Here is a 24,204-nt window from a genome sequence, read left to right on the forward strand (position 1 = left end):
AGCAGCAGCGCAGATCAGACTTTACCTGGTAAAATGAGTGGAAGTTCCTCTCCCCCTCTTGCTGCTGGACCACCCTGGACTTCAACAGGAAAACAGATTATGGCAGTGAATCAAACATCCATGCTCAGACATGCTTACACTGTTTTATCCAAACCAAAGCACAATGTTCCAGGTGTTATTTCTTGAAGTTAGGTTGTGTTTGTTGTATCAGATGTCCAAGCTGCACTCACTAGTCTTACTTTAGTTTTTGTGCAACATTACTTTCAACACCCCCAGCAGAAAAGTGTTAGCTTGACTCTCTGTTACATACAGGAGGCAGAGTAATTAAGGCTCTTATAGAAACAAAAAAAAAACATATTTGTATTTAGCTTAATAAGTGAAGTCAGTATTTTTAGCTATGAAAGGGGTGATAAGTCAGATGTTTAAATAACATAGCTCCAAATAGGTCATAGGAAGTTTTAAATACAAAGCGAAAGCAACAATCTGAATTCAAAATGCAACTTATCATGTGGCTTCACTGGAGTCAACTGTCACCTTCACGTGTCAACCATAGAAATTTCCCTGAATGGTTTCTCTTCTTCGGTGCAAAAATAAAATCAGACAGACAGGTGACAAACTAAAGGAGAAGCCTGAAAAATGAGTCAAGAAACAGGACGACAATGGCCCCATTCACAGGGCATGAGGGGGTCACTGAATGGTTTAGTCAGTGTGAAAATGATGTGAATCAGATGCTGTGACCTTTGCAGACACCAGATCTCAAACAAACTGAACACCTATTGGAGATTTGATGTGTTAGACAGTGTTTTCCACCACCATCCTCCTAACACCAAATGAGGGAGTATCTTTTGGGAGAAAGGTGTTCATCTCTCCAGTAGAGTTCAGAGACTTGTAGGATCAATGCAGAAGAGTGTTGAAGCTCCTTCAACATTTCTCATCTCCACTACAGCTGCACTTTAAATATATAAGTAACATCGTGCAGAAAAAAACTGTACCACCTAGTTTTCTATAGAAGTAAAAAAAAAAAAAGAATTATCACCAGCTCTTTTTCCAACACTCAGTATTTCACTTTGTTTTTTTCTTCAATTCAAACACTGAAACCAAACCTTTCCTGTTTCCAGGAGTGTGTCTATACCAGCACTGCTCCACCCACTGACAGAGAAACAGGACAGCTTAGAGACAGCGTGGTTATTTCTGCCCTCTGAGATGAATCATGGCACCACCATCTTTCACACCGGCTCTGAGTGCCAGACGGTTCTTTAACAGAGCGAATAAATACAGCAGCATCAAGTACCCCCAGGTGAGCCATTCATTAACACACAGCAGCCGCACACCGACTTCACAGACACATCTATTCATGGATGTTCCTTCACACCTCTTTGTCATCACCTCATGAAACATTCATATTCAGGAGAAAAGATGTAATTAAAAAAAACTAAATGAGCAGAACTTTTCTGCAGAGGTGAGTTCATTGTGTCCCAAAAGAGCACATAACTCCTTTGTTTTTGTGTTTACTGGGCCCCATGAAGGTCTCCTGCCTGCAGTCAAAGCCCCTCCATCATCCTGCCCACCTCCCCCCTCACCTTCTCCAGCAGGTAGTTGTTGATGTGTCCTCCAGTGGGATCGCCATTGAAGTTGAAGTTGATGTCCATGTACTTGCCGAAGCGGCTGGAGTTGTCGTTGCGATTTGTCTTGGCGTTCCCAAAGGCCTCCAACACACAATTGGACTTGAGCAGCACATTTTTCACGCTGAGTTATCACAGTGTGGTAACCGTTGATGGAAACATGTGAGAAACAGCCATGAGGGAGGTGAAAATGGAGTCAGAGGAGAAGAAGAGAGTGAGATGATTTATGGCAACTTCAAATTCTCATGATCCAATTATTTATTTGTGTTGGACTTGAGACTAAAACCCATCTGGCTCACATTTCAGTTCACAGTGTCTTAATGAATCCTATATTAGGTCACATCACTCATGAATAAATTAACAATAATCTCTTAATCTTAAAATCGTAGCAGCTCTCACCTCTCGACCTCTGCCCTCTGGCTTGGGTTTGTGATGGCTGCAATATACTGCATGATGTATTTACTGGCTTCTGTTTTTCCTGCACCACTCTCACCTGAAACACACAACAATTTCACAACACTGATAAAAGATAATATAGCTGCATTTCACAATATTTCCCAATGCCTCTCACTGAAAGTGAAGGTGGTATCTAAGCTATGAGTATCTGAACCCAACTCCATTCTTTTGTTTACAATGCAAAATGAATGACACACACAGACATGCATACTATACTGTTGATCACAGAGTAAACATAAAGACATGTATACATAATATCAATACAGTTATAAGCAGCATCAGCAGAGGCCTAATCGATCAACTGAAAAATAATCAGCACCTATTCTGATATTTTTTAAGAGAATATGTCAAAATTCTCTGGTTTCAATTTCTCAAATGTGAATAATTTCCAGTCTTCTATGACAGTAAACTGAATATTTTTCAGTTTATCAGACAAAACAAGACAGCTGAAGATCTCACCTTGGGTTTTGCGCCATTGCAATGGACATTTTTTATCATTTTCACGTTGATGGATAATAAAAATCACGAATTACTTTTTGCCTTTATGTTTTTTTTTTCATCAGTTTTCTGTTAAGTCAAATTTTATTTATATAGTGTCAAATCATACCAGATGTTTTCTCACTGCACTTTTCATATAGACCAGGCCGTGACTGTACTTGTTATAATATTATTTACAGAGATCCAACAATTCCCACCATGTGCAAGCACTTTTTCCGCTCCACCTGTTTCTAATTTGCCATTTAGTTGTTGAGTGTATATTTAGTCTTGTGTTTCCCTTTTCGAGTGCCAGAGTGTTATATTTGTTTTACTGCATGTTCTTAGTGTTCTGACTGTTTCATCTGCTTTTTTGACATTGGTTTTCAGCTTGCTCCTGACTGAACTTGTTCTTCTGTTTGTTGACCACACACTGCCTCACCTCATAAAGCCTTTGTTTTACTTTTTGTTTGATAAATCTCTGAACTGCATTTCTCTGTCTCTGTTGTCTACATTTGGGTCCTTTCCCCTGAGTTCACAGCACCAGTTGTGACATATTCATGTGAAACTATCAGTTTGTTGTTTGCAGCTCACACCTAGCAGGACTGCAGTGAGGTTTAAGAGTGTGAAAGAGGCTGACCTGATATGACGATGCAGGTGTCTTTGGCCCTTCTCTTCATGGCCTTGTAGGCAGCATCAGACACTGCGTACAGGTGAGGAGGGTTTTCATACAGCTCCCGGCCCCGGTATGCATCAATGTTGTCTTTGCCATAAATGTCCATTTGTCTGTAAGGGTTAACAGAGACGACCACTTCTCCGATGTAGGTGTAGATGCGACCCTTCTCAAACCTATGCACACAAAAGACAATGCCACACAACAATGGATTCTGCTCTTGTTCAAAATTCACACACATGTACAATTATCTTTCACATCTGTGTAGGAATATATGTACAGTATTCTACATACATTTACTGTAAATATGCTGTGTACATATAACATCTAGTGTATGTGTATATGTGGGATAGCATGCATAAGTATTTCATTTATTCAATCGTGCGTATAAGGGAGCAAAGTTTAGTTTTGCCTGAGTTTCCCATGACAGCCTCACATAACCCATTAAAAAAACCCTCAAGATAAAAGTTCCATAAAACATCATGCACCTATGTCATATGTAGCTGACAGGAAGTGACACAAGTGTGTGTACTCTGAAAGCAGGAAATGAAACTTGTGGTTCAAAGGGCGTCACAGCCTTGTGTAACCTCTTGTGGGTTTTGCTGAGCTGAGAGGGGTAAAATTGTCATGTCACGTGGGATAATTGAGCTGCTAAATGAAATGCTACATAATTTTTTGTTGCATAGAGAGCTTAACAGGGCAGTCAGTGTGGTAAGAGTGTTAGTGACTCAGCAACAGTTGGGTCAACATGAACCACAGGTGTCGACTGGACACATTGTCCCAGTTCAGAGACTGGATCTTCTGAGGGGCACATACAAAAACCTAATGCATCAGAACAGGACATGGTGGGTCAAGGTGAGCTAAATTAAGAAATGCAGCCTTATTATTTTAGTGTCTAAGTTTTGAGAACACTTTGAGTGCAGCGTTTGCAGATCTCAGAATCTGAGATTATCCCATTGTTTACTGGAGTATTCATACAATCTTTGTAGGGGGGGGTCAACCTTTTCTCTAGGGAGAATGGGAACCCAGTCCAGTGCAGGTGTGAGCATCAGTGAACTGGAGTGTAACAGTTCTTAGAGTATCTTCCTTATTAAATAAATAAATGTAGAGGAGTAGAAAGTACAATATTGACAACATTGACTTCAGTACAATACTGAAAAATATTGGAAAAAGTACAATAAAATGGAAATACTCATTTAAAGTACAAGTACCTCAGAATCATACTTAAATATAGTACTTAGAGTAAATGTACTTAGTTACTTTCCACCACTCATGCAATTACTTAGCCTTCAGCACACATGCATTTTATTATTGTTCAATTACCAAACCAGCTAAAACACATGAATTCCGAAATGTTTCTTTTTTAATTAAATAAAGCTAATACTAAATAGGTAATGGCTAACTACACAACACCCAGAGCTATAAAAAGTCTATTAAAACTACATAATTAACTCTATATTGATGTCAAAATGTATCTCTACAACAACTTATCTTCAATTGCCTCACTGCTCATAACTTAGCACCGGTGTTTGCTAAAATTAGATAATATATGACATTTTATATTATAATGAAATGTGAAGCCAACACTGGAAACGAAAGGGCGCACTGTCAGCTAGCTAACGTTAGCTAGCTAAACCGTAACTTAAGGCAAAAGTTTAAAACTAGCTAACATTAGCGTTCAGATACGATACTTTACACAGTCTAATTCAGAAACTCAGTCGAAAGGAAAGTAAAGTATACTGAACCAACAACATAGGTAGCCTGTGGTAATTGAATTTACCTACATTTACGACATTTCTGGATCGAGGGGGAGCACTGACACAACGGACCACACGTTAAACTGACGTCAAGGTTAAGAGATGGTATGGTCCACTGTAGGGGTGTCTGAAAGTGTCACAAGATTCTTCCAGGTATGAACATGGCAAATATATTGTAATTTTACATTTAGAGGTGAGAAAGAGTCCCCCTGTTTTTTCTTTTTGTTTTTTTTACCTGTTTTTTTATCTTAATATGGGGGGTCGGACACCCCCCATTACTTCCGCAATTCGAACCACTCTTTTAGGAAGAGACCATCAGTCACTGGTAGTCTGCAGTGATGGAAAGTCATGGATGTATTGTTTAGAAAGTAAGCACAGTTTTTAGGTACTGTACTAATACATCTGTGTTTTTACTTAAATGTAATCTTGAATGTAAGATTTTTAGTTACAACAGGGTATTTCTGTTGCTTTTACATTTTTACTAAAGTAAAAAAAATACTGAATACTTACACTTGGTTGGCTATTTATAATAAGGCCACCTTCCTCATTGATGAATTTAGCTAATCTATTTGAGGTTTCTGAAAGCACCATTGGTTTTTGTCTGAGTGAAGTTAGACTACGTCATCTGGGAGCTCAGGAGGGCTCATATGAGTGGGCAGTGTCCGGAAAGATCTCGCCCACAAGTAGAGATACAGCTATTGATGATTGTGGCAGCATCTATGTCACCGAGAAGGTAGTTTCATCTTTTCAAATGGTTGAACTCACACCTGACAGGAGAAATATTGCTCTTGTACTGCAATCGTGAGGAAACCTCACAACTGTTGTGAGTGACTGAAAAAAAAATAGAGAAGTGATCTCACTCTCCTTCCTGGTAATATACTGAACAGACCGACCAATTGCTATAATTATCCAGCCTCTTAACACTAAATCTGATTGTGCTCTCTTCACCAGTAAACTTGTTGTTACACCTGTTGTATCACCAAGGTTAATGTCTTGTCAATAAAAACATTTAGAGTCTTTATCTCTGTTAGTTTTATGCTTGTGGCTACAATCTACCTATGGTTAAAACTCAAGAAAAGCCACCAACAGCATTAAATTTATTGTTTCTGAGTCTAAGGTCTTGATGTGAACCAAACTTTATGGAAATCTGTTCATAGATTTTTATTTTGGGGCTTTTTATGCCTTTATTACAGCTTAGTGGAGACTGACAGGAAAGGGGGTAGAGAGAGGGGAATGACATGCAGGAAAGAGTTGGACCAGTCGGGAGTCGAACCAGTGACTGCCTGCTCAGAGTGTCTTGTGCTCAACATGGTACGCACCCTAACCACTCGACTACCGGGCCACCCTGTTCATAGATGTTAAAGATATCCAGCTGATAGAGAAGTGATTACCAGCCTAATACTGGCAAGTAAAGGAAAACGTTTCCAAATGCAAACATACTGAACTCACAGGTAAACACACAAAAGTAAAGCCGACCATTAAAGTGATCTTATATCAGCACAAACTTCAGCACCAGACAAGTCTGATCAAGCTGTGTGATGAAACTCTGGCTACATACATTATTTGCTAACCAATGATGGCACACAGACACCAAGCCAGAGTAACTGAGAAAAACGTTAACTCAAGGACATCTTCTGTGCACACGTCAGCTGAGAAAAGGGTGAATTGTTTTTCTTTAAATCCACAGCTTATTTGATATTGTTTGACATTTCGCTGATCCTCTGCTGATCCCTGGGCATAACTGTGATCTCACAGTTTGAACTGAGGACATGATGCCCCCTCAAGAGATGCAGAGGAAGTGAGACTAGTCAAGAAAAAACAAAAAAACTGTCTGGACTCAGAGACAAGTGGCCGGCATAAAACCCCAGAACAATAACACCCAAAAGAGTAGAAAGGTCACGAGAAAAGGCAAAACAACTAAAAGTTACATTCAGGTTTGGTGAGACTGACTGTTGTGTTGGTTTTATGCCATGTGCTTCATTTGCTGTATATGTGTAGTGTGGCAATGAAATCAAATCAACCACATATCTACATCTGAACCCTGAGGCTGAGCAGGAAAGCCAAGGTTGGAGTGACTCACGTTTGTTATGTCTCTTTTTCTCTTTATCTCCCATCTTTGTGTCCCCTCTTAGCCTCCAGCTTTTTAAGATCAAGTCATCAACTCAGTAATTCAGCACTATGGTAAGAAATTAAGGTTTTTTTTTTAAGTGAGTGAGTATCACACAAGGTATACACTTTAATCTCTTACTTACACTCATTTGAGCTTATTTTACAGTCAACTAAACCAAAACTTGAAGAAATATAAAGTTGTCCATTACATATCAGGTATCTATGAAGTGCATCACCCGGCTGCCTCCTCCCCTCCCTTCCTTTCCTCCTCTCTAACAGTTTCTCAGGCCTTACCTCAACTTCAGATTCTCCATAAACTGCTCCATCGTCACCTCATCCAGGAGCACAAAGTCTGACTTCCCAAACTCCAGGCCCTCCAGCTCCGCCATACCCGTCTGTAGTCGCTAAACACACAAAAATAAAAGACGAACAAAACCGGAGGAAGAGAGAGTAGCTCAAGGAGGAAGAAAGAGAAGTATGGTCGACTTCTGTTGCTGCTGTGGGCGTGGCGTGCTCTTTGCTGGATTCGAGGGTGTGCTTAGTCAAGTCACACAGAGCTGTGGTCTACAAGCTACAGCACGTCATCCTGTCAGTCAGACCATGCCCTCACGCAAACCTATATAAATAGTGGGAGGCTATCTTTAAAAGCGCATAACACTTCTGCATCCTCTTCTGTCGAACTCTTCCTGCCACAAGTCCTCCAGCTTTCTAAACTGTCACTAGACAGCCTGACTCTCTCACACAGGGCTTCGCTCTCTTGCTTCTCAGCCCCGACTTTTGTGTGCATTTTGTGTATCATTTCTTCCCAGACACAGGAACCCACATCTGACTTACTGCCAGACAAGAGCAGTTAACCTTGCAAATTTGAGGGTGGAAAATGGCCTTTATCTCCTGGGAAGGATCGTGGCATTTCCTTTCTTAACTTGGCATCGGCAGAACAACGTGTCCCTCGGGGTTTTCTCTGAACCAGAGGTTCCCATCTCACAGCTGTGCTGTGCCGAGCTGGAACTTGAAAAAGTCCGTTCTTGGATGCTGGGGCCGAAAGGTTTACCAGAACTGTTTGGCATGTAAGATAAATGTGTGTAGGTGTGTGTGAGAAAGTTCAGACTGTGTACTGACTAAGACATCGGCCTTATTCTTGAAATCAGGAAGCTTTTCAAGAACTTTTCGAGGTATCTCTTTTTCCACCCAAGGAACATGCCTCAGATTTTTTTGGGTTCCCTGACGTCCCTGAGTCATGGGAACATTATTGAAGATCAGTTATGCTATCCTGTGATTAAGGGCCGCAGGTAGACAGTACTTCCTATGAAAACAAGCTGCGAACCGCTGGTGTTAAATTCTGAAACCAGCAGCTGTTTTCAGTCGAACATTCTGTTGCTGTGGCAGAGATGAAGGTTCTGCAGCAGTCACAGCTTTGGTTTGCGTGAACTGCTCTGTCTGATCTGTGTGTACAGGTAAATATTGACAGGAATCTTTCATCTACTCCTCAAATGCCCTCAATGGAACATTATCTTGCCTTAATTTATCAGGTTCCCTTTTATTATAAGAGCTTTGTGATATGTTAATGTAGTTTACAAACTGTTCACTGCTATCCAAGCTAGCCAGTGCTAGCCAGTCTGAGAATAATAATGTTGCTAATGCATTTTAAGTTACTATTAAATTACTGTTGGGCAAACTTTTATATGTTTTACTGTTTCTTCATTTTAGTTGGAGTTACAAATCAATGAATTATTTTCTACACAATATGACACAAATTTAGCATGACTTGTCATTTTTCGCTGATTTGCATTCACTGTCACTAAATGCTTTTCCAATACACTATAATAATTGGGTCACAAAAAATCTCAAAGGTCAACTACTTGAATGGAGGAAGAGAAACCAAAAGAACAAAATCAACTTCCAGGATAAATCTTACCATTGTTCTGTCACTTCCTCCTAATCCGACTAATCATCTAATTTGCCTAATTGAGGTATAGTGGGGTAGAAAAAATACAAAGATGCTAAAAGCCTTTACCACCCATGGATGAACCCATACAGTCAGAGTTTCAGCTCCAGATACAAACATTTTCTCAGCCTCTACATCTGTATACTTCTCAGCACTGAAAGTCACAATATAGAGGGCAAGATCCACTGACATGAAGAGCCTGACCTTTTGCCCTTCATCGTCAGCTGCCGGCAGCTTTCCAACATGTTTCAGCAGTGAGCGCTTATCTTTCCAAGCACAGGCGAGTGACACAGCTCAGTTCATGACTCAGATGGGGCTTTTTTTTTCCATGACGAGCAAAATCCACGCCTGTACTGTCTGTTTCATGAAGAGAGGTGAGAAACTACTCTGAATAAAAACCTTAAAAAAAAAGGTTTATTTTTAAAAACAGGAAGTCACCTTCAGAATGCATTCCCCCCCTTTTGTCACCGCTTTCACTTAAAATTTAAAGAGCTGGTTTCACACAAATTACAACGCATTTTCTCACTAATCCCTGGTGGTTTTTAGTCTGGCAGATAATTTTGGTTTTGTCTGCGAAAATGTTGTGATCTCTGTCTCTGAGTTTTCTCCTCTATGATGGAGGCGAATGGGATTTAGTTTGCTGACATCTAAAGAAATTCCCGCAACACCTTCATTGTATTAGATTTAAAGCAGAAATCTTAGAGATATTGTAAGTGAGTGAGTTTAATGTTGTAAAAGGATTGTTGTCTGATTTTAAAAGTATTATATATCAATATATTGTCTATATCTATATTGCCCAACCTGGGAAAATAAAACCAAAGCTATCTGCATGGCTTGTTACCACTGACTGTAACTTTTTTGTTGTTTGACAAAACAATCCCAACTCAAGGCCCACTTGCTCTCTTTTCCCAGGGCTGTCATACAACATAGATTTGGCTGAAAGATCTGGAAAAGCTGTTAAGTGGACCTTGAGTTGGATCCGAAATCTTTAATATCTAGAACAAACTTTGGTGTGTAACTTTGAAGTCTACATGAATGAGATGAAATGATGACAATGACTGGCAAGTAAACAAAACTCCATCTTTAAAGTCCTTGTTTTAGCTTTAAAATAGTGTGAGGATGGAGATCTGAATGACTGAATGTACTTTTCTGTCTGTTGTTTAGACTATTTTGAAATAACTTGGCAACAAAAAACAAACCCACTGTCAAAGGGGAAAACCACAGCATTAAGCTCTGTGGTGGAGGAGAGATTTCTCATCACACTGATCTGCTGCCAGAAGAAAGACCTCTGAGTCACAATCACAGTCATCAGTGCAGCCCTGTTTGACTTGTCTCTTTAATTCATACTTGATAAAAGTACTGATTGGAAAATTATGAGTAAAGGGACTTTACATCAGCCTGAAACATGATCTCCTGACAGAAATATACAACACCTACCTATTGTAGAGTGTTCACCTGCTTTCCTGACAGCCTCTTCTTCTTTTCATGTGTCTCACCTGTAGTTCTTTGCCGTATAACGACAAGTGTATCCAATCAAACATCTACTTCAGTAACTACAGTTGCCTATTAGATCCTCATCAGCCGTCATTACTTCCCCTCTCAACATCAGTTCAGATGACTGTCAGGGACTGCTCCACTTCCTGCTCATGTGCCTCCTCTCTCATCTGTTTCTAGCTCCATCTAGATGCTGGATTCAGGCGTTACAGTCACAACATTAACAGAAACCCACACTGACAACAGCCCCAGATGCACAATGTAATTATGGTAGAGCACAAACACAGGCAGATTAAGCAGGCATACAACTCATTACCACATTTAATTAACACTTTAAGAGCCTTCAAATCACCCATGGTAATTTATTGTTAGTGTTTTTAATGGTCATTTGTGTAATTAATTCCAAACTGACTCCAACTTTTCCCCCTATCTACATAATTTACATGTTAGCCATTCAGCTCATGCTCTTATCCAATGTACAGATGTGGAATCAATTCTCAGATCACCAACAGTGCAACCAACCAGCAATAATGAAATACAGTTATGTGAGAAATGTCGGTCAAGGCCAGTAAGTAACTGACTGTTCTATTACTAATCCAATAATTTTAGTGTTAGTATTATATACATGTTATTATTGTCCCAGTATAATAAAAATTCTGACATCGGTAGAGCTGAATGTCAGAGTCAGAATCAGAATACTGAGCAGCATTATTACAACAACCTTCATCAATCCGACTGATCATATTTTACATTTCATGGATAATCATTTACAAGAGCTGTTTACAAAGGAGTCAACAACAGCTATCAAAGATGCACCATACATATGTTGGTGTTTGTGTCGACTAGTTTTAGTACAGAAACGTCATATATATGTCTGAGATTGAGGTCTTCTGGAGTCCAACATCTTGGATTTCCAAACGGCCCAGTGGAAGACCTACCTACCTACCTACACACTCAAGGATCCTTCAAATCGTCCACCACAGAGACAGACTGTAACTGCTCTGCCCAGTACTTACACACCAGTTGACAGTTTATTAGGTATACTTGGTTAAAACTGAAGCAGTCTAATACAACAGCTCTGCAATAAATCCTCCTTTATGAAAGTTATAATGAAGCTGTTTTTGTTGAAACTGGGTTAGTGAGGTCCTGATTCAATTTTATGATCATTTTGGAGGCTGCAGCTTATGGTGCTGTTGAACTGGATTGCATTAGAGCGACAGGAGTGAATAACAGAAGCAACTCTCTGTATAATACAATACAGTGAGGACTGTTTTATTAGACTGCATCAGTTTTAGAAAGTGTACCTTATACCACATCAATCACAATATCATGGTCAGGATTAAAACATTTAAACAGATTCCTGCATTTGGTTATGTTACACATTGATGTGGTGAAAAAAATTAGCTGTTCGTGCTGTTATATAATCTTTTTAAAGAGTTTGACATTTTGGAAAACATGGTTATTTGTTATCTTGCTGAGAGTTAGATGAGAACATCGACGCCCCTCTCGTGTCTGAACGATAATATGAAGCTACAACCAGCAGGTGGTTGGGCTTATGTTAGCACAGAGACTGGAAACAGGGAGAAACAGCTAATCTGGCTCTTTGAAATGCACTGTCCATGCTGGCCAAGAAAAAGATCAGCACATAACTTCATGTAAAGTCAGAGTTTACAACATGTTAATTAAGTGTATTTCCCAAAATGTCAAACCTTTCCTTTAATGCTCAAATAATGGTTTGATATCAGCCTTAAACTATCAAGCATCGGTAAGGGTCTATTATACAACACCATGTTGCAGCCTATTCACACACAGGCTACTTAAAAATAAAAGTATGAGACGTTTTAGAGACATGACATTGTTGAAAATAACACAAAAATGAAACTGAGACAACAAAAGTAAAGTTTCAATGCTGTCTGTCATGAACAAGCATTTGCTGCTCTTTCTCATTTGCTCATTCTTTCATTTTTACCGTTTCTTTTTACAATTTCTTTTTAACATTTCTTTAAAATTTTTTGGATTAAGACTTTGTAATGAGTGCAAGGCTTTCATTGATTTAGAAGGCTTGCCTTTGTCTTTCGTCTCTGCTGTGAAGCCATTAGCCTTTTCTGCCCAGTTTTTTTCACGGGACTCAGAGTGGCTTCTTCCCCTTGAAGCCCCACTTTGACCAAGACGAGCTCCAGCCCCCGACTTGGGCTTGGCACCTTCCTGTTTTTCATCCCGGTAATTTGACGGGGAGTAACCTGCAGCTCCACCAGGAGATGGATTAGCAATGGCGCCACTATCTCTTTCTGTGTTGTTTCGGTTGCTTGGTGGCAGGGAGCTGCTCCTCCCCCTGGAGTTTTTCTCAAATGTCCTCCCTGTACGTCCTGACTGGTCCACCGGCCTCCCCAACAGCTTCTGCTTTAACTCGTAGCTCTTGCTCGACGGTCCAATGAGGTGAAGTCCGTCGTTTATTTCACACACGAGCACCGAATTGTAAATGTTTTTGCTTTTCTTAATTTTCCCTAAAAGAGCTTTGCCTTCATGACCCATGTCCTTCCGAGGGACTTCCTGTGTGCGTAGTGATTTGCTGAGATCGTCGAAGAGGCTCTGGAGTTTACTGGCAGCTACGCTTGCGCTCCTCCCCAGTAAAGTGATGTTGGTGCTACCACCAAATTCATTCACTTCTATCACAACTTTATGATTCTCCAGGATGGTGTCAATGTCTTTTTTTCTGAGCTGCTGTGCGTAATTGAACACGTCTTCATCAATAACAAAGGACTCGCTTCCAAGCTTGAATGAAGCATGCTGGTCTGCTCTCGGAGAAAAAGAGGCTCTGTACTCTGAAGAGGTTGGATCATTGTAGGACGTGTCTGACACCCGAGATGCAGATGGAGAAGACCCTAACCTGCTTCTGTTACCATCGGACACTGAGCTGCTGTTGGTGTAGTGTTTGGGAGTGGCTCCAGAGGAAGGCGTTTGAACCGGTGAGGATGGGTGCGGCGGTGTCTCGGTCTGGGTTTGTGAGTTGAGAAGTTGCTCCAAACGGGCCATCACAGCTTTGAGCTCCAAAAACGAACCTTTGACCCACAACTGATCTCTGCTCAGACTTCTCATCACAAAGCCATGTGACCCGAGGATTCCTCGCACCTCTGTCTCATCTCGAAAATTATTCAAATCTACCGTCGCCTCCACCGGGAAATCCATCTGAGAAAAGTGGAAAGTGGGACACAATGAGAGACAGTCAGCTTGAAGACAAACTACTCTACACTAACTATAAATATGTTGGGAATGTTGAGTTACCTCAGGACAGTCAGCTGCTTTCTCTGTTGAATGATGCTGTCGATGATTCACCTGCAGCACACGAGAGCTCTGTCACATGGCTCCAGCAGCAACTGTGGAAAGAGACACATGATTTATCTTACTGGCTGATTGATTGATTCAATGATTAGAAAATAAACCTACTTTTTGAGCCTCACCACCTTTCATTTGTAGACCAAAGAGCAGTTGAGTCAAATAGTATTTTCTCTTCCTTGAACAAAAACGACCAACCACCTGACGGGATTGACGGGAACTACACAGGTACGTTTTTGGGAGCTAAGATTTCTAACTTTCATATAATCTATTCTGCAGATCACCCTCCCTCGCACACACGTGGAATTATCCACTTCTCAGCTACACAAGCAAGCAAGTACCAAAAGACATTTCATTTAATGACAGTAATATTTATTGTCAAGCCAAAAAAAAGACAAATGTTTACTGTCACAGCGATTTATCAATATTTTGCATTCTTATTCACAGTATTACTTCACTTGACGTATGCTTGATGATACATATCCTGTTTCTTGCTGCCAACAAATACCATCACCACCCTGTCTGTGGCACTAAACCCCAAACCCACTTGTTCGATGGAAAACAAATATCTTAAGGTTGAAGTGAGTATTTCTGCTATAAGGAAATTTCAGTGCCCGTGTTTATTATAATAAAGGAAAGATGCCACCCACTGAAACTGTGTGACTCACTGATGTGTGTTTAACAGTCTCTGGGCTCTATGACACAGAATAATCTACATCAGGCGTGGGCTGCACAGACGGTGCCAGTTAATAGATCTTATTCATTGGTGTCCTTTCAATGAATTTGTTGAACAATATATAACATGGCACACCTTATCCTTCAAGCTCTGGAGTCTCTCTATTCACCTGAGAATATACTGAGCACGTCTGAGTTTTTCCTGCAGAGCAGCTAAAATATTAGCGTTTTGGATTGAAGGGCTCAAAAGGCATCAACATGAAGTCTCCCCTCGTCTCTTCAGGAGAGATATGATCTCATCATTTAATTTGCTTCGCTTGTCACGGTGGTTTGTTTATCATGTCTCATCTGCTTATCATTAGTGTACCTTATCACATCTGCTCGTTATTATTATTTAGTCCCTCGTCTGCCTGTCATTTGTCATTACTGCTTGTTATTATTTAGTCTTCATCTGGTTGTTATTAGTTATTAGAACCTTAGTTGATATATGTAGTGGTTAGGTTTGCACTGACTGGTATTTCTGTGCTGGATAAGCTTCTCTGAGCATATCTAATCATAGACTAATGCAGAGGTACTGCACTGCTGGGGGCAGCTATTAGATGAGCCACAGGAAATTAACTTATACCCACAGCATACTCTGTACCATCTTTATGTCTGGAAGTAATAAAAGCCACCATCAGTCCCGAGCAATGATGTAGGGGAGAGTTATTTTAATGCTGCTGCATGTCTTACTGATCAGTAGAGGACAATAAAGTGTCTGTTGTTGTGTTAGACACAGTAAAGATGTCTTCATTGCCCCTGAGGGAGCTGTGCCCTCTGAATATGAAGAAAGCCTGGGGGGGGGTCAGGTTTACCAGCTGGGAAAATATCTGGCAACCAAACCTCCCTCTTTGTCCCTCTGGAAATACTTTGACAGCAAAGGTAAACACAAATAACACACTTTATAGTGTTAATGTTGCAGATGATATGCAGCATGGGGTCTCTCATCTCTCCAGGCATCATGAAACTCAAAGTCCAGGACGTGTAATCGAAAGCGAAAGTTACGCTTCAGATAAAATGTGGATCGTTTGTTGATTAAGTCAAACTTATACAAATTAAGATTTAAAAAAAAAAACCCCAAAAAACAACGAATGCACCGATTACAGTACGAGAGATTATCGAGTAAAAACGTGTTTTCTGAAACCAAACCCAAACTTTTTAGACGTGGCGCAGAGTGGATTCGTTGACTCGTTAATGTTTTCACAGCTGACAACAAACACGCTGGAGCTACACGGAGTCAGAGCCACTTACTGTCCAGATCACTTCTCCTCTCCCTCGCTGGACTTCCTCACTGCACGCAGTTTCCGGGGATGAAACCGAAAGTACTGACGTCATATCCGCTCCAAGTTTACAATTCCACAATAAAATAAAATAAAATAAAATAAAATAAAATTCAATCTAGATTTTCTCTCCGTAACCGTCGTTGAATCTAATTACTCACAATTAATAATAATCATTATTATTATAGATATAGATAACATGAGATAACAATGAGATAACAATGTTTACATGTTTACATTGGATTGCCACAGTTAGACAGGTATTGATTTAACCGTGTGTTTATCATTGAGGTTGTAGTTTGCAGTGATTGACCCAGCTAAGGGTTGTTTGATTGGTTATTGATTAACTACATGTATTTTTTCCTTCAATCCACAGACATACAGTGCCAGTCAAAAGAAAGTGTGTCCAAACTTTTGACTGGTACTCTTATATACTTGAAGTAGATGCCTGTTGGACCACAGTAAACACAGGAAATCCCATTTTAATTTCATTGGCATTAGATAAAAGAAGAATGACTCAAACTGCAGATCTCTAATACACACAATGACAGCAATGAGATCCAGATTTAAAACCATTTTATATTTTTAAATATGCAGTTTCTTCTCAGTTCAGTGAGATCCTGGACCACATACATGTGGTACAATATCGCCCTCACATGGATCTGGACCAGTACTAAACAAAGCACTAAATTACTGTTTCCAACTATATGTCCTTAGATGTCTCTTTTTCAGCAAAGATCTCACATTCATTGTAAGATGTGATACACAAACCTTAAACATTATAGTAAATTATTCATATCAAACAAGTTTTGTCACTGTAATATTCCACTCAAGTCACATGTCCAAATATTGAGATGGTTTTATTCATGTAACCAGCAACAGCTTTATTTTTGGAGCAATTACTGCACAACTACAACTAGCAATAACTGCACATGTACTGAAAGACCACGTGTCATCTATCAGCATGTAAAGTTAATTGTATTGCATTTTGATTTGCAGACCTTTTCTGTTTCATACTTCCAATGTAATCTGTCATTCACCAGTTCACCAAAGTCCAGGCAAAACCTGTTCTACAAAAACATGATAAATGTGAAACCAGCTATAGTCTCAATCTGTCATTCTCTTGTTCTATGAAAATCCTGTAATAACATTACTGTGCAAAGTGTTTCTCTACAATTTTCTATAATAACAAACAAGTTAGAACCACAGTAAGGGTGTTGACATGGAGTTTATTTCAACAGTGTTTCATCTCTTTAGAAAAACATAATACAATATATGGGATATAATCCAGACAGCTACAATTAGGAAAGTATATAGGAAGTAAAAAACATGATTACTACCAGGAAATACTTTCCTTCAGATACGGTACAGAGTCTCTGCCAATATTACAAAAGTGTTGTCCTCTTGATTCCTAGAGGAGATCATACAGATCTGTAAAATACAGATCAAATGTTGAACCTCTTCGTTCCACCTGTCACAACACAACTGAAAGTGAACTCCTTTTTAGGGACTCGCTCTCAAACCAGAAAACCAAAATCACAGTAAGTTGCATGTTACATCTCTATTCAGTGTTTCTACTGTATCTCTGCTTTCACCAGCTGGCGTATTCCCTTGTTTTGTGCAAATGGGATTTTACTTTTTATATCATTCTCCATCTGGGAGGGGTCCTGTGAGAAGTCTGTGCAGAACATGTTGTTGCAGTTCATACTATTTGCCAGTAGAGGTCAGTAAAGATTTGATTATTTCTTGTCAGAAAAACCCAATCTACCACTTTGCTCCACAGGTTACAAGTTTATCTTCTAAAGCCAAAATAGGCTGCAATCCTCATAAAATCTAGGAAATCATGCGAGTGATAGACGTCTGCGGGATGAACTTCAGCAGCCTTGCTCTTTGATTCGGGTCTGGATGACTCAATGTGTTTCTTCCTCTGTGCTTTATTTCCTGTACAAAACAAAAGGCGATAAAATTGTCAGTTGTTACTGATAAAAACCTGGTTAATACAGCAGTTTTGTTTTTTAAATCTACAATCATCAACATCTTTGTCCCATATTTAGCTTCACACTCTTGTCATTGTTGTTTTAAGTATAGTTGCAGACCTTTAATCCTTCCATGTTGGTTTCAGCTGACTCTCGGGTCATCCTCCCTCTACAGCTGCCACAGGAGTCTGGAAGTCATTTCCGTTCCGTCAGCTATACCCACTTATCCTTAGCAGGGTCATGGACTCATGGGTTTCACAAGGCTGAAACACAGAAACAGGCAACCATTCACACCTACGGGCAATTTAAACACAGGCCCCAGTTGGCCAGCAGGTTCAAACACAAAACCTTCCTGCTATGAGGTGACACTGCCAACCACTGCACCACGTTGGCAACCTTGGTAATAAAATTCTGTCAATGATGGATACATATTAAACACGATAAACACTTTGTCTGAGGTTTACCTATAACCCTGCCATGAAGAGTCACAGCAGGGCCTCAAACAGCCCCATCTCTCTCTAGCAGACACTACAGGAAAGGACAGAGCCACCGCAGGCTCGGCCTCGCTGGAAGGTCTGCACAAGACCTACAGGTTTACTTTTCAGCAAGTACAAATATACACAGCAAGACCTGGGGCAACTTATTATGATTTCTGTATCAGTCACAACTGCTCATCACAGAGCACCACAGGCTCACATGAAATATTTTAAAGAATCATAACACTAGTGAAGCCAATATTAAAAATCAGTTATTTCCTTTAGATTTATTATTCATTCCAACGTTCTATCTGTTCCCTGTTTGACTTGGCTCAAGCTGTGTTGCATCCTTAACAGCAGAAATCCAAGTTGCCAGGCTTGCACTGTGATTGCAATTTAAATTCTTCTGGAGTATAATAAAACCAACAATATGCTAACAAGTAATATTGAGATTAAAATGAAGAGGGACAAGGCAGTGTAGAGAAACTATGAGTAATAAAAACAACATGCAAACAAACTACTTTCAACTGACAAGAAATATTCTCATGAAATCCCATGTTTAAAAAAAATAAAATAAAAAAAAACAAACCCAAGTTTTTGGTGAGTACCACGGGTCAGTCAGGAGGTCTGAGCGGGGCAGGGCCCGGCCTCATCTCAGCAGTCCTGTAAAACAACATTTTACTTTAAGTATTGACATCTTTAAGAAGTTTAACTGAAGGTGTCGTGAAGGGTTGAGAGTTTAACCACTTATAGAGGACAGGGCACCACATTAAACATGCTGCATTATTACAGCAGTGACTATTACACTGTTTATTTTTCACCCGCCCAAGCTGCCTCTAAACAGATAAGCAGTGAAATCAGTTGATATATTTTGTGGTGGTACGCTGAAGCATCGTCCCTTCCTGGCACAGATTTAGTGATAATAACTTACACAATAAACAGCTGACAGTTTGTCTGAGGTTTACCTATAACCCTGCCATGAAGAGTCACAGCAGGGCCTCAAACAGCCCCATCTCTCTCTAGCAGACACTACAGGAAAGGACAGAGCCACCGCAGGCTCGGCCTCGCTGGAAGCTCTGCAGAATTAATAATAATATAATAATACAGTGGGATTTGTAGTTTTTTTTTGTTTGTTTTTTTTTTGTCGTTTTCTGTCTGAACAACATGCAGAAACTCTCTCAACCCCGTTCAATGCATTCACATGGGCTGTGAAAAATAAACAGCAAAAGTACTTAAAAAAAAAAAACAAAAAAAAAAAAACTGTCATACCTTGTCATTTTTTGCTGGTCGTGAAACACACGTCTCCTCTCTGTAAACAACAGGAAAATTAATTAATGGCGGCTGTTGAAAACCAACCACGTTTGTGACACAGCCAGCAGAAGTACAGCGCGCACACTACTCCAGTTTTAACTGTTCGAAACGACATTTCCTCAACAAATAACACCATTTCATTTAAACACCGTGTTTCTACGCACATTTCAAACATTATAAACACGGTATGTTTTTCAGTTTGTGGTCGATGGAGGAAGATTAATTTCACTTACCTCCCGGCGTCGTCCCGCTGCCTTCAACTGAAAACTCTGCCCGGATGTGACGTAAGTCAAGTATATGTACGGGGTCGCCCAGCAGGGGGCAGCAACATATCAAAGATGGCTGCCAGATGTTAGTTTAACACATGGATGTATTATAAGGTCTTATAATACATCCATGGTTTAACAGAATTTAATGGTGTTGTTCTAAGTTCTACAAAATGTGAAGACAAATGGTTTAAAGCGAATAAATATGAATCCAGTAGCAAACAAGCAAAAGAAAACAGGGTTTATAAAAGACGGCGACATTCAGTAAAATTTTAAAATGAAGAAAAAAACCAAGGTGAATGAGTGTGTGATAGAAGAATAATAACTATAGCTTGAATGAAATGAAAGAAATTCACCATTAATAAAGCCTTATAGCTTAAAACCCTTAGTAAATGGTGCCTTATCAGAAAGTGGTGCCGAAATGTTCGAAACTAATGCCTGACTCATTTCCTCATGCTGGAAATTTCAGAATTGCACCTAATGGAAAAACAAATTTTCACCTTTAGCATGTAGTCAAAAATAGGACATGGTAAAAAATTTCCTTATGTTAAAGTCAAAACATTGAAAGATTGACTGTTGACACGAAAGTTTAACACATTATCTTATTACTAAGCAAAGTGAAGTTTTATTTAACACATTTGCTTATAATATATATAATTGTGTTTGAGTAGTGATTGTCATTGTTTTTCTAAACCTTTGTTACAGATATTAAATAGTATCAGTTATCTGAATGGATATTGTATAAAGAAATTTTGAATGAAATCATTCCCATGAACAATTATTAAAATGTAAACTGCTTTGTAGCCACCGCCACAGAACATTTTTATGTAGGAGGGCTTTTATAACCCAGTAGACGGCCGCTGCTGGTGGGCGTTGGCAGCTCTGGACTGTCCGCGAGGAGGACACTCGTGGTCGATGACTCAGACTGCATTGCCGTACAACAATACAAACCATACAGACCGTACTTCTCTTTGGCCGTCTGTTGTGGCCTGCATCATCAGCAGACGTCCAGGATGAATTCCAGCTTTGTTTGTTTCTCTGCAGCGATGCTTGACCACTTGCCCAGCTGACATGGTTGGCATACAGATGAAGACCCCAATCTGACGATCTGAATCTGTGTTTGGACAAAAACACAAGCTGTTTTAGCTGTTCCTCTGCTTCCTGTCTGACTGGGAGACTGTGTCTTATAGTAAGTTGTGTAAAAACAAAACTGCAGTAGATGTCAGCGTCAATGCTCTGTTGAAGCCATAAATATAAGAAAAAGCTCTATCATCTTTTATGTCTCCAAAGTCTCAATGTACTGCAGACTTACCATAATTTGATCTCTTTGAACAATCCTATTTCAACCATGTCCCTGGATTAATTCTGACTGTCTGTTTTGCTGCACAAACTTGTCTGTACAATACCAACAACAATATGAACAGTTCAGATCAGGCAAAGCTTGAAATGATTTTCCAGGCTTCAACAATCAGATAATCACATTTCAGCCACTGGGCAGAGCTCTTAAAATAACTCAGTGACCAAAACGCCTTCCCAAAAATACGTTTTACTTTCACATCTAATATGACTCCACAATAAGACAAGAATAGAAGTGTCACTGAGGGCAGCGGGGTCATTGCCTCTGTAATGTTGAGGGGAATTTGGGGGTTGGGGATGGGGGTTACATTTCACAACTGAAAGTTACTAATGGTGGGATTTTTAATAGATAATTTTACACTGATTATCCTTAGGCTAACAAAATCAATGCTACACTAATCAATATTTTTATATTTACAATGGATCAAATGACTACATGTAATGTGAAAGGTTTCAGCTGTCGAGAAAAATCCAACTGCTTGCTAACAGGTTCATATGGTGATAATATGTAAATGTTATTTCTGGAGTTTTACAAGAGTTCTACAAGTTTTATTGGTGCAGTAAGAGTTTGCATCAAATTTGGAACAAAAGTCTATAAACAACTATGCGATGCTTAAGTACAACACAGATCTTTTGAATCTTAATCAAGTGAAAGAGATTAGTCTACTGAATCAAACCTGTGTCAGACGTCAGAGGACTGAGGCCTGGTCACAGAAACCACTCCATCACCGGGCAAGAGCGGTAATCTGCCTGAATGCCTTTTGGCAAGCAGACAGCTCAGTGAACACGGCTCCAAATGCTGTCACCGCTCACTGATTTCATTTAAAGGTGATGACCAGCAGCTGAGAGAGTTACACGTAACGACTCCACACTAAGAGCCTTTTCTCAGAATCACTTTGAGGTCATTCCAGCCTTTGAGTGTGTTCATATCCTCGTTTGTTTCACTCCTGCACAATATACCGTACATGCAGTGTATATAACAAGGGTGTTTCTACTTTAAACTAAAGACTGAGTGTGGGAGTTATGTAAGTGGCATTAGAGCATACTGGGTCGTCATGTGAATCATGCCTTTGTGTGAATGTGTGAGTGTGGTGTGTCCTGTCAGCTGACTGCCATCGCTGAGCTGCAGGAGATGCCACCTTGTCTGAGAGACTGCTGTAGTTACTGATTCATGGAGCTCTAACAATTATTTTCATTATGAATTAATCATTAAATCGTAACCCAGATTGCTTTTTTGTCCGAATGACCGTCCAAAACCTCGAAAATATTAAGTTTACAATGATATAAAACAGAAAGAAGCAACACATCCTCACATGTGAAAAGCCACAACCTGCAAATCTGGCATTTTTGCATGATAAATGACTGAAATGATCGATTGATTTTCACACATACATAAAGTGTGTATGTTTATTTCACTAAAACACACATTTATTTGGGTTTTGATCGATACAGGAGGCAGGTTTGTTTCAGATTTAAAATCTTGTATGAAAAGATGGACTGTTCTCATAAACAAAATAAATAGCTCGATGCCATGCCCACTAATCTAATGATCTGCAAGCTCTGTCTTTGTTTTGAATTTATTGAATTTAATTCTAACTGGCAGGGCCCCTTCTGTTTAAGTCTGTGTGATGGGGCACGTACACGTGGAGCCCACGGTTCAGTCTGATTTGGCTGCAGCATCAGTGACTGAAACACAAGGAGAGCTGAGGTGCAGCTGAGGCTCCAGCTGGTTCCCCCATGCAGCAGCTCCCAGCAGCTCTTATGAAACCACGCAGCGATTTGAGAGGCTTTGTAAAGGCTGCAGTTTGAGGATAATTGAGGTTTGATTCAGACTTTGGGGCCTAATGAGCACATAATCCGTTTCACCTGATCCCTGCTTGCCAAAATGATGTGAAATTCTTCATTCCTCGTGGTCAAGAGGAAGGCGGTGTGGAGCTGTAATGGCATTATGATCCTCTCTTGCATCAGTTGCAGCTTTCTCTGGCATTGTCACTTGTTATTATCACTCAAGAGATGTAGTTAAATCATCAGGTTTCACTGCATCAATAAAGTTTGACTGTTTAAACAGTTTGTTCTATTAGAGGAGTAATCATGTAAAGCAGTTGTCTAGACTTGGGGTGAGTTTTGCACTTGCGAATATTATTTAGATGTTGTTATAGCATCGAGTTTGTAACTTAAATTGGATGAAATCTGAAAACTGCTGTTCAATGAACCTTGTGGTGAGATTGTTTTGAAAATATCTACCCTTTTAAATAGATATAATCAATACATTTATATTATCAGGTTAAAAAGCTTTAAAAACCCACTGAAAGCTACCTGCCCCAAACCAAACAGCAGACAGATAAAGTTAGCCAACTTCATCTTAACTACTAAGCAAAGAGCTGAAAGGACAAATAATATTGGACACCAGGTGTAAACAAAACACAACTTCATGTTGCGCGGCATCTGCTCAACACCACGATAAACCACTGCTTGTTAACTTGTTTGCCACATTAACTTTATAAGATGACAATATTAACAAAACTCCACACAGATGAAGCCCTGGACACTTCAGCAGAATGCATCCAGTGCATTTGCGTTTGTGGTTGTAATTCAGGAGCTGGATCGCACACTAAGAAGTTTTCCAGCACATGATTTTCCCACCACACTGCAGACTGAGTCAGCCTCTTAACGCTGCACAAGACTTGAAGCAGGATGTTCCCTCTCTGTGACTCTGAGTCAGCCACTAAGCTTTTTTTCTCTCCCACCCCACCCAACCCCTCCTCTTCCTCCTCCTCCTCCTCCTCCTCTTGTGTGCCACCATATCGCCACCTCTTTCACCCCATCCGTGCCCTCTTCCACAACCTAACCAGCTTTTCCCGTCCCTATTTTTCTCTCAATGGCACCATGGAAGGCTTAAATCCAGGTTATTTAAGGAGGCCAGATCCTTCCCTAATAGCCTTATCACCTGACACACTGTCTG

At 40.0% G+C, this 24,204-nt stretch overlaps 2 protein-coding genes and 2 non-coding genes across 17 annotated transcripts in view; all 4 read right to left on the bottom strand.

Annotated features, from left to right (window-relative positions):
- myo1g (myosin IG) overlaps positions 1–8,240 on the bottom strand; it is a 50,036-nt gene extending 41,796 nt beyond the window's left edge. Inside the window, exons 1-5 of one of the 3 annotated variants that reach the window (XM_071499796.1) lie at positions 7,386–8,233; positions 3,193–3,401; positions 2,022–2,115; positions 1,581–1,746; positions 26–79 (exon numbers count right to left, since the gene is read on the bottom strand). In XM_071499796.1, coding sequence (XP_071355897.1) covers positions 26–79; positions 1,581–1,746; positions 2,022–2,115; positions 3,193–3,401; positions 7,386–7,480 — 618 coding nt within the window. In that variant the 5' untranslated portion in view covers positions 7,481–8,233. Of the gene's footprint in view, positions 1–25; positions 80–1,580; positions 1,747–2,021; positions 2,116–3,192; positions 3,402–5,009; positions 5,359–7,385 lie in introns of those variants that run through there. The other 2 variants (XM_071499795.1, XM_071499797.1) reach the window with 2 other exon arrangements.
- Positions 8,241–10,777: 2,537 nt separating this feature from the next.
- rbm43 (RNA binding motif protein 43) overlaps positions 10,778–24,204 on the bottom strand; it is a 63,621-nt gene continuing 50,194 nt past the window's right edge. For 11 of the 12 annotated variants that reach the window (XM_071499828.1, XM_071499829.1, XM_071499822.1 and 8 more), the window contains 7 exons: positions 19,854–21,000; positions 19,579–19,618; positions 18,899–18,972; positions 17,954–18,096; positions 15,829–17,798; positions 13,813–13,904; positions 10,778–13,716 (listed from right to left, as the gene is read on the bottom strand). In XM_071499828.1, coding sequence (XP_071355929.1) covers positions 12,496–13,716 — 1,221 coding nt within the window. In that variant the 5' untranslated portion in view covers positions 13,813–13,904; positions 15,829–17,798; positions 17,954–18,096; ... (1 more) ...; positions 19,579–19,618; positions 19,854–21,000 and the 3' untranslated portion in view covers positions 10,778–12,495. The other variant, XM_071499834.1, reaches the window with a different exon arrangement.
- LOC139634696 (small nucleolar RNA SNORA9) lies at positions 18,281–18,414 on the bottom strand. Its single transcript, XR_011694033.1, has one exon. It is a non-coding gene; the product is annotated as a small nucleolar RNA SNORA9 (small nucleolar RNA).
- LOC139634697 (small nucleolar RNA SNORA9) lies at positions 19,258–19,391 on the bottom strand. Its single transcript, XR_011694034.1, has one exon. It is a non-coding gene; the product is annotated as a small nucleolar RNA SNORA9 (small nucleolar RNA).

Source organism: Trachinotus anak, unplaced genomic scaffold (assembly GCF_046630095.1).
Source record: "Trachinotus anak isolate AG129_WGS33_773 ecotype Australia unplaced genomic scaffold, CSIRO_AGI_Tana_v1 ptg000016l, whole genome shotgun sequence".
NCBI lineage: Eukaryota > Metazoa > Chordata > Actinopteri > Carangiformes > Carangidae > Trachinotus > Trachinotus anak.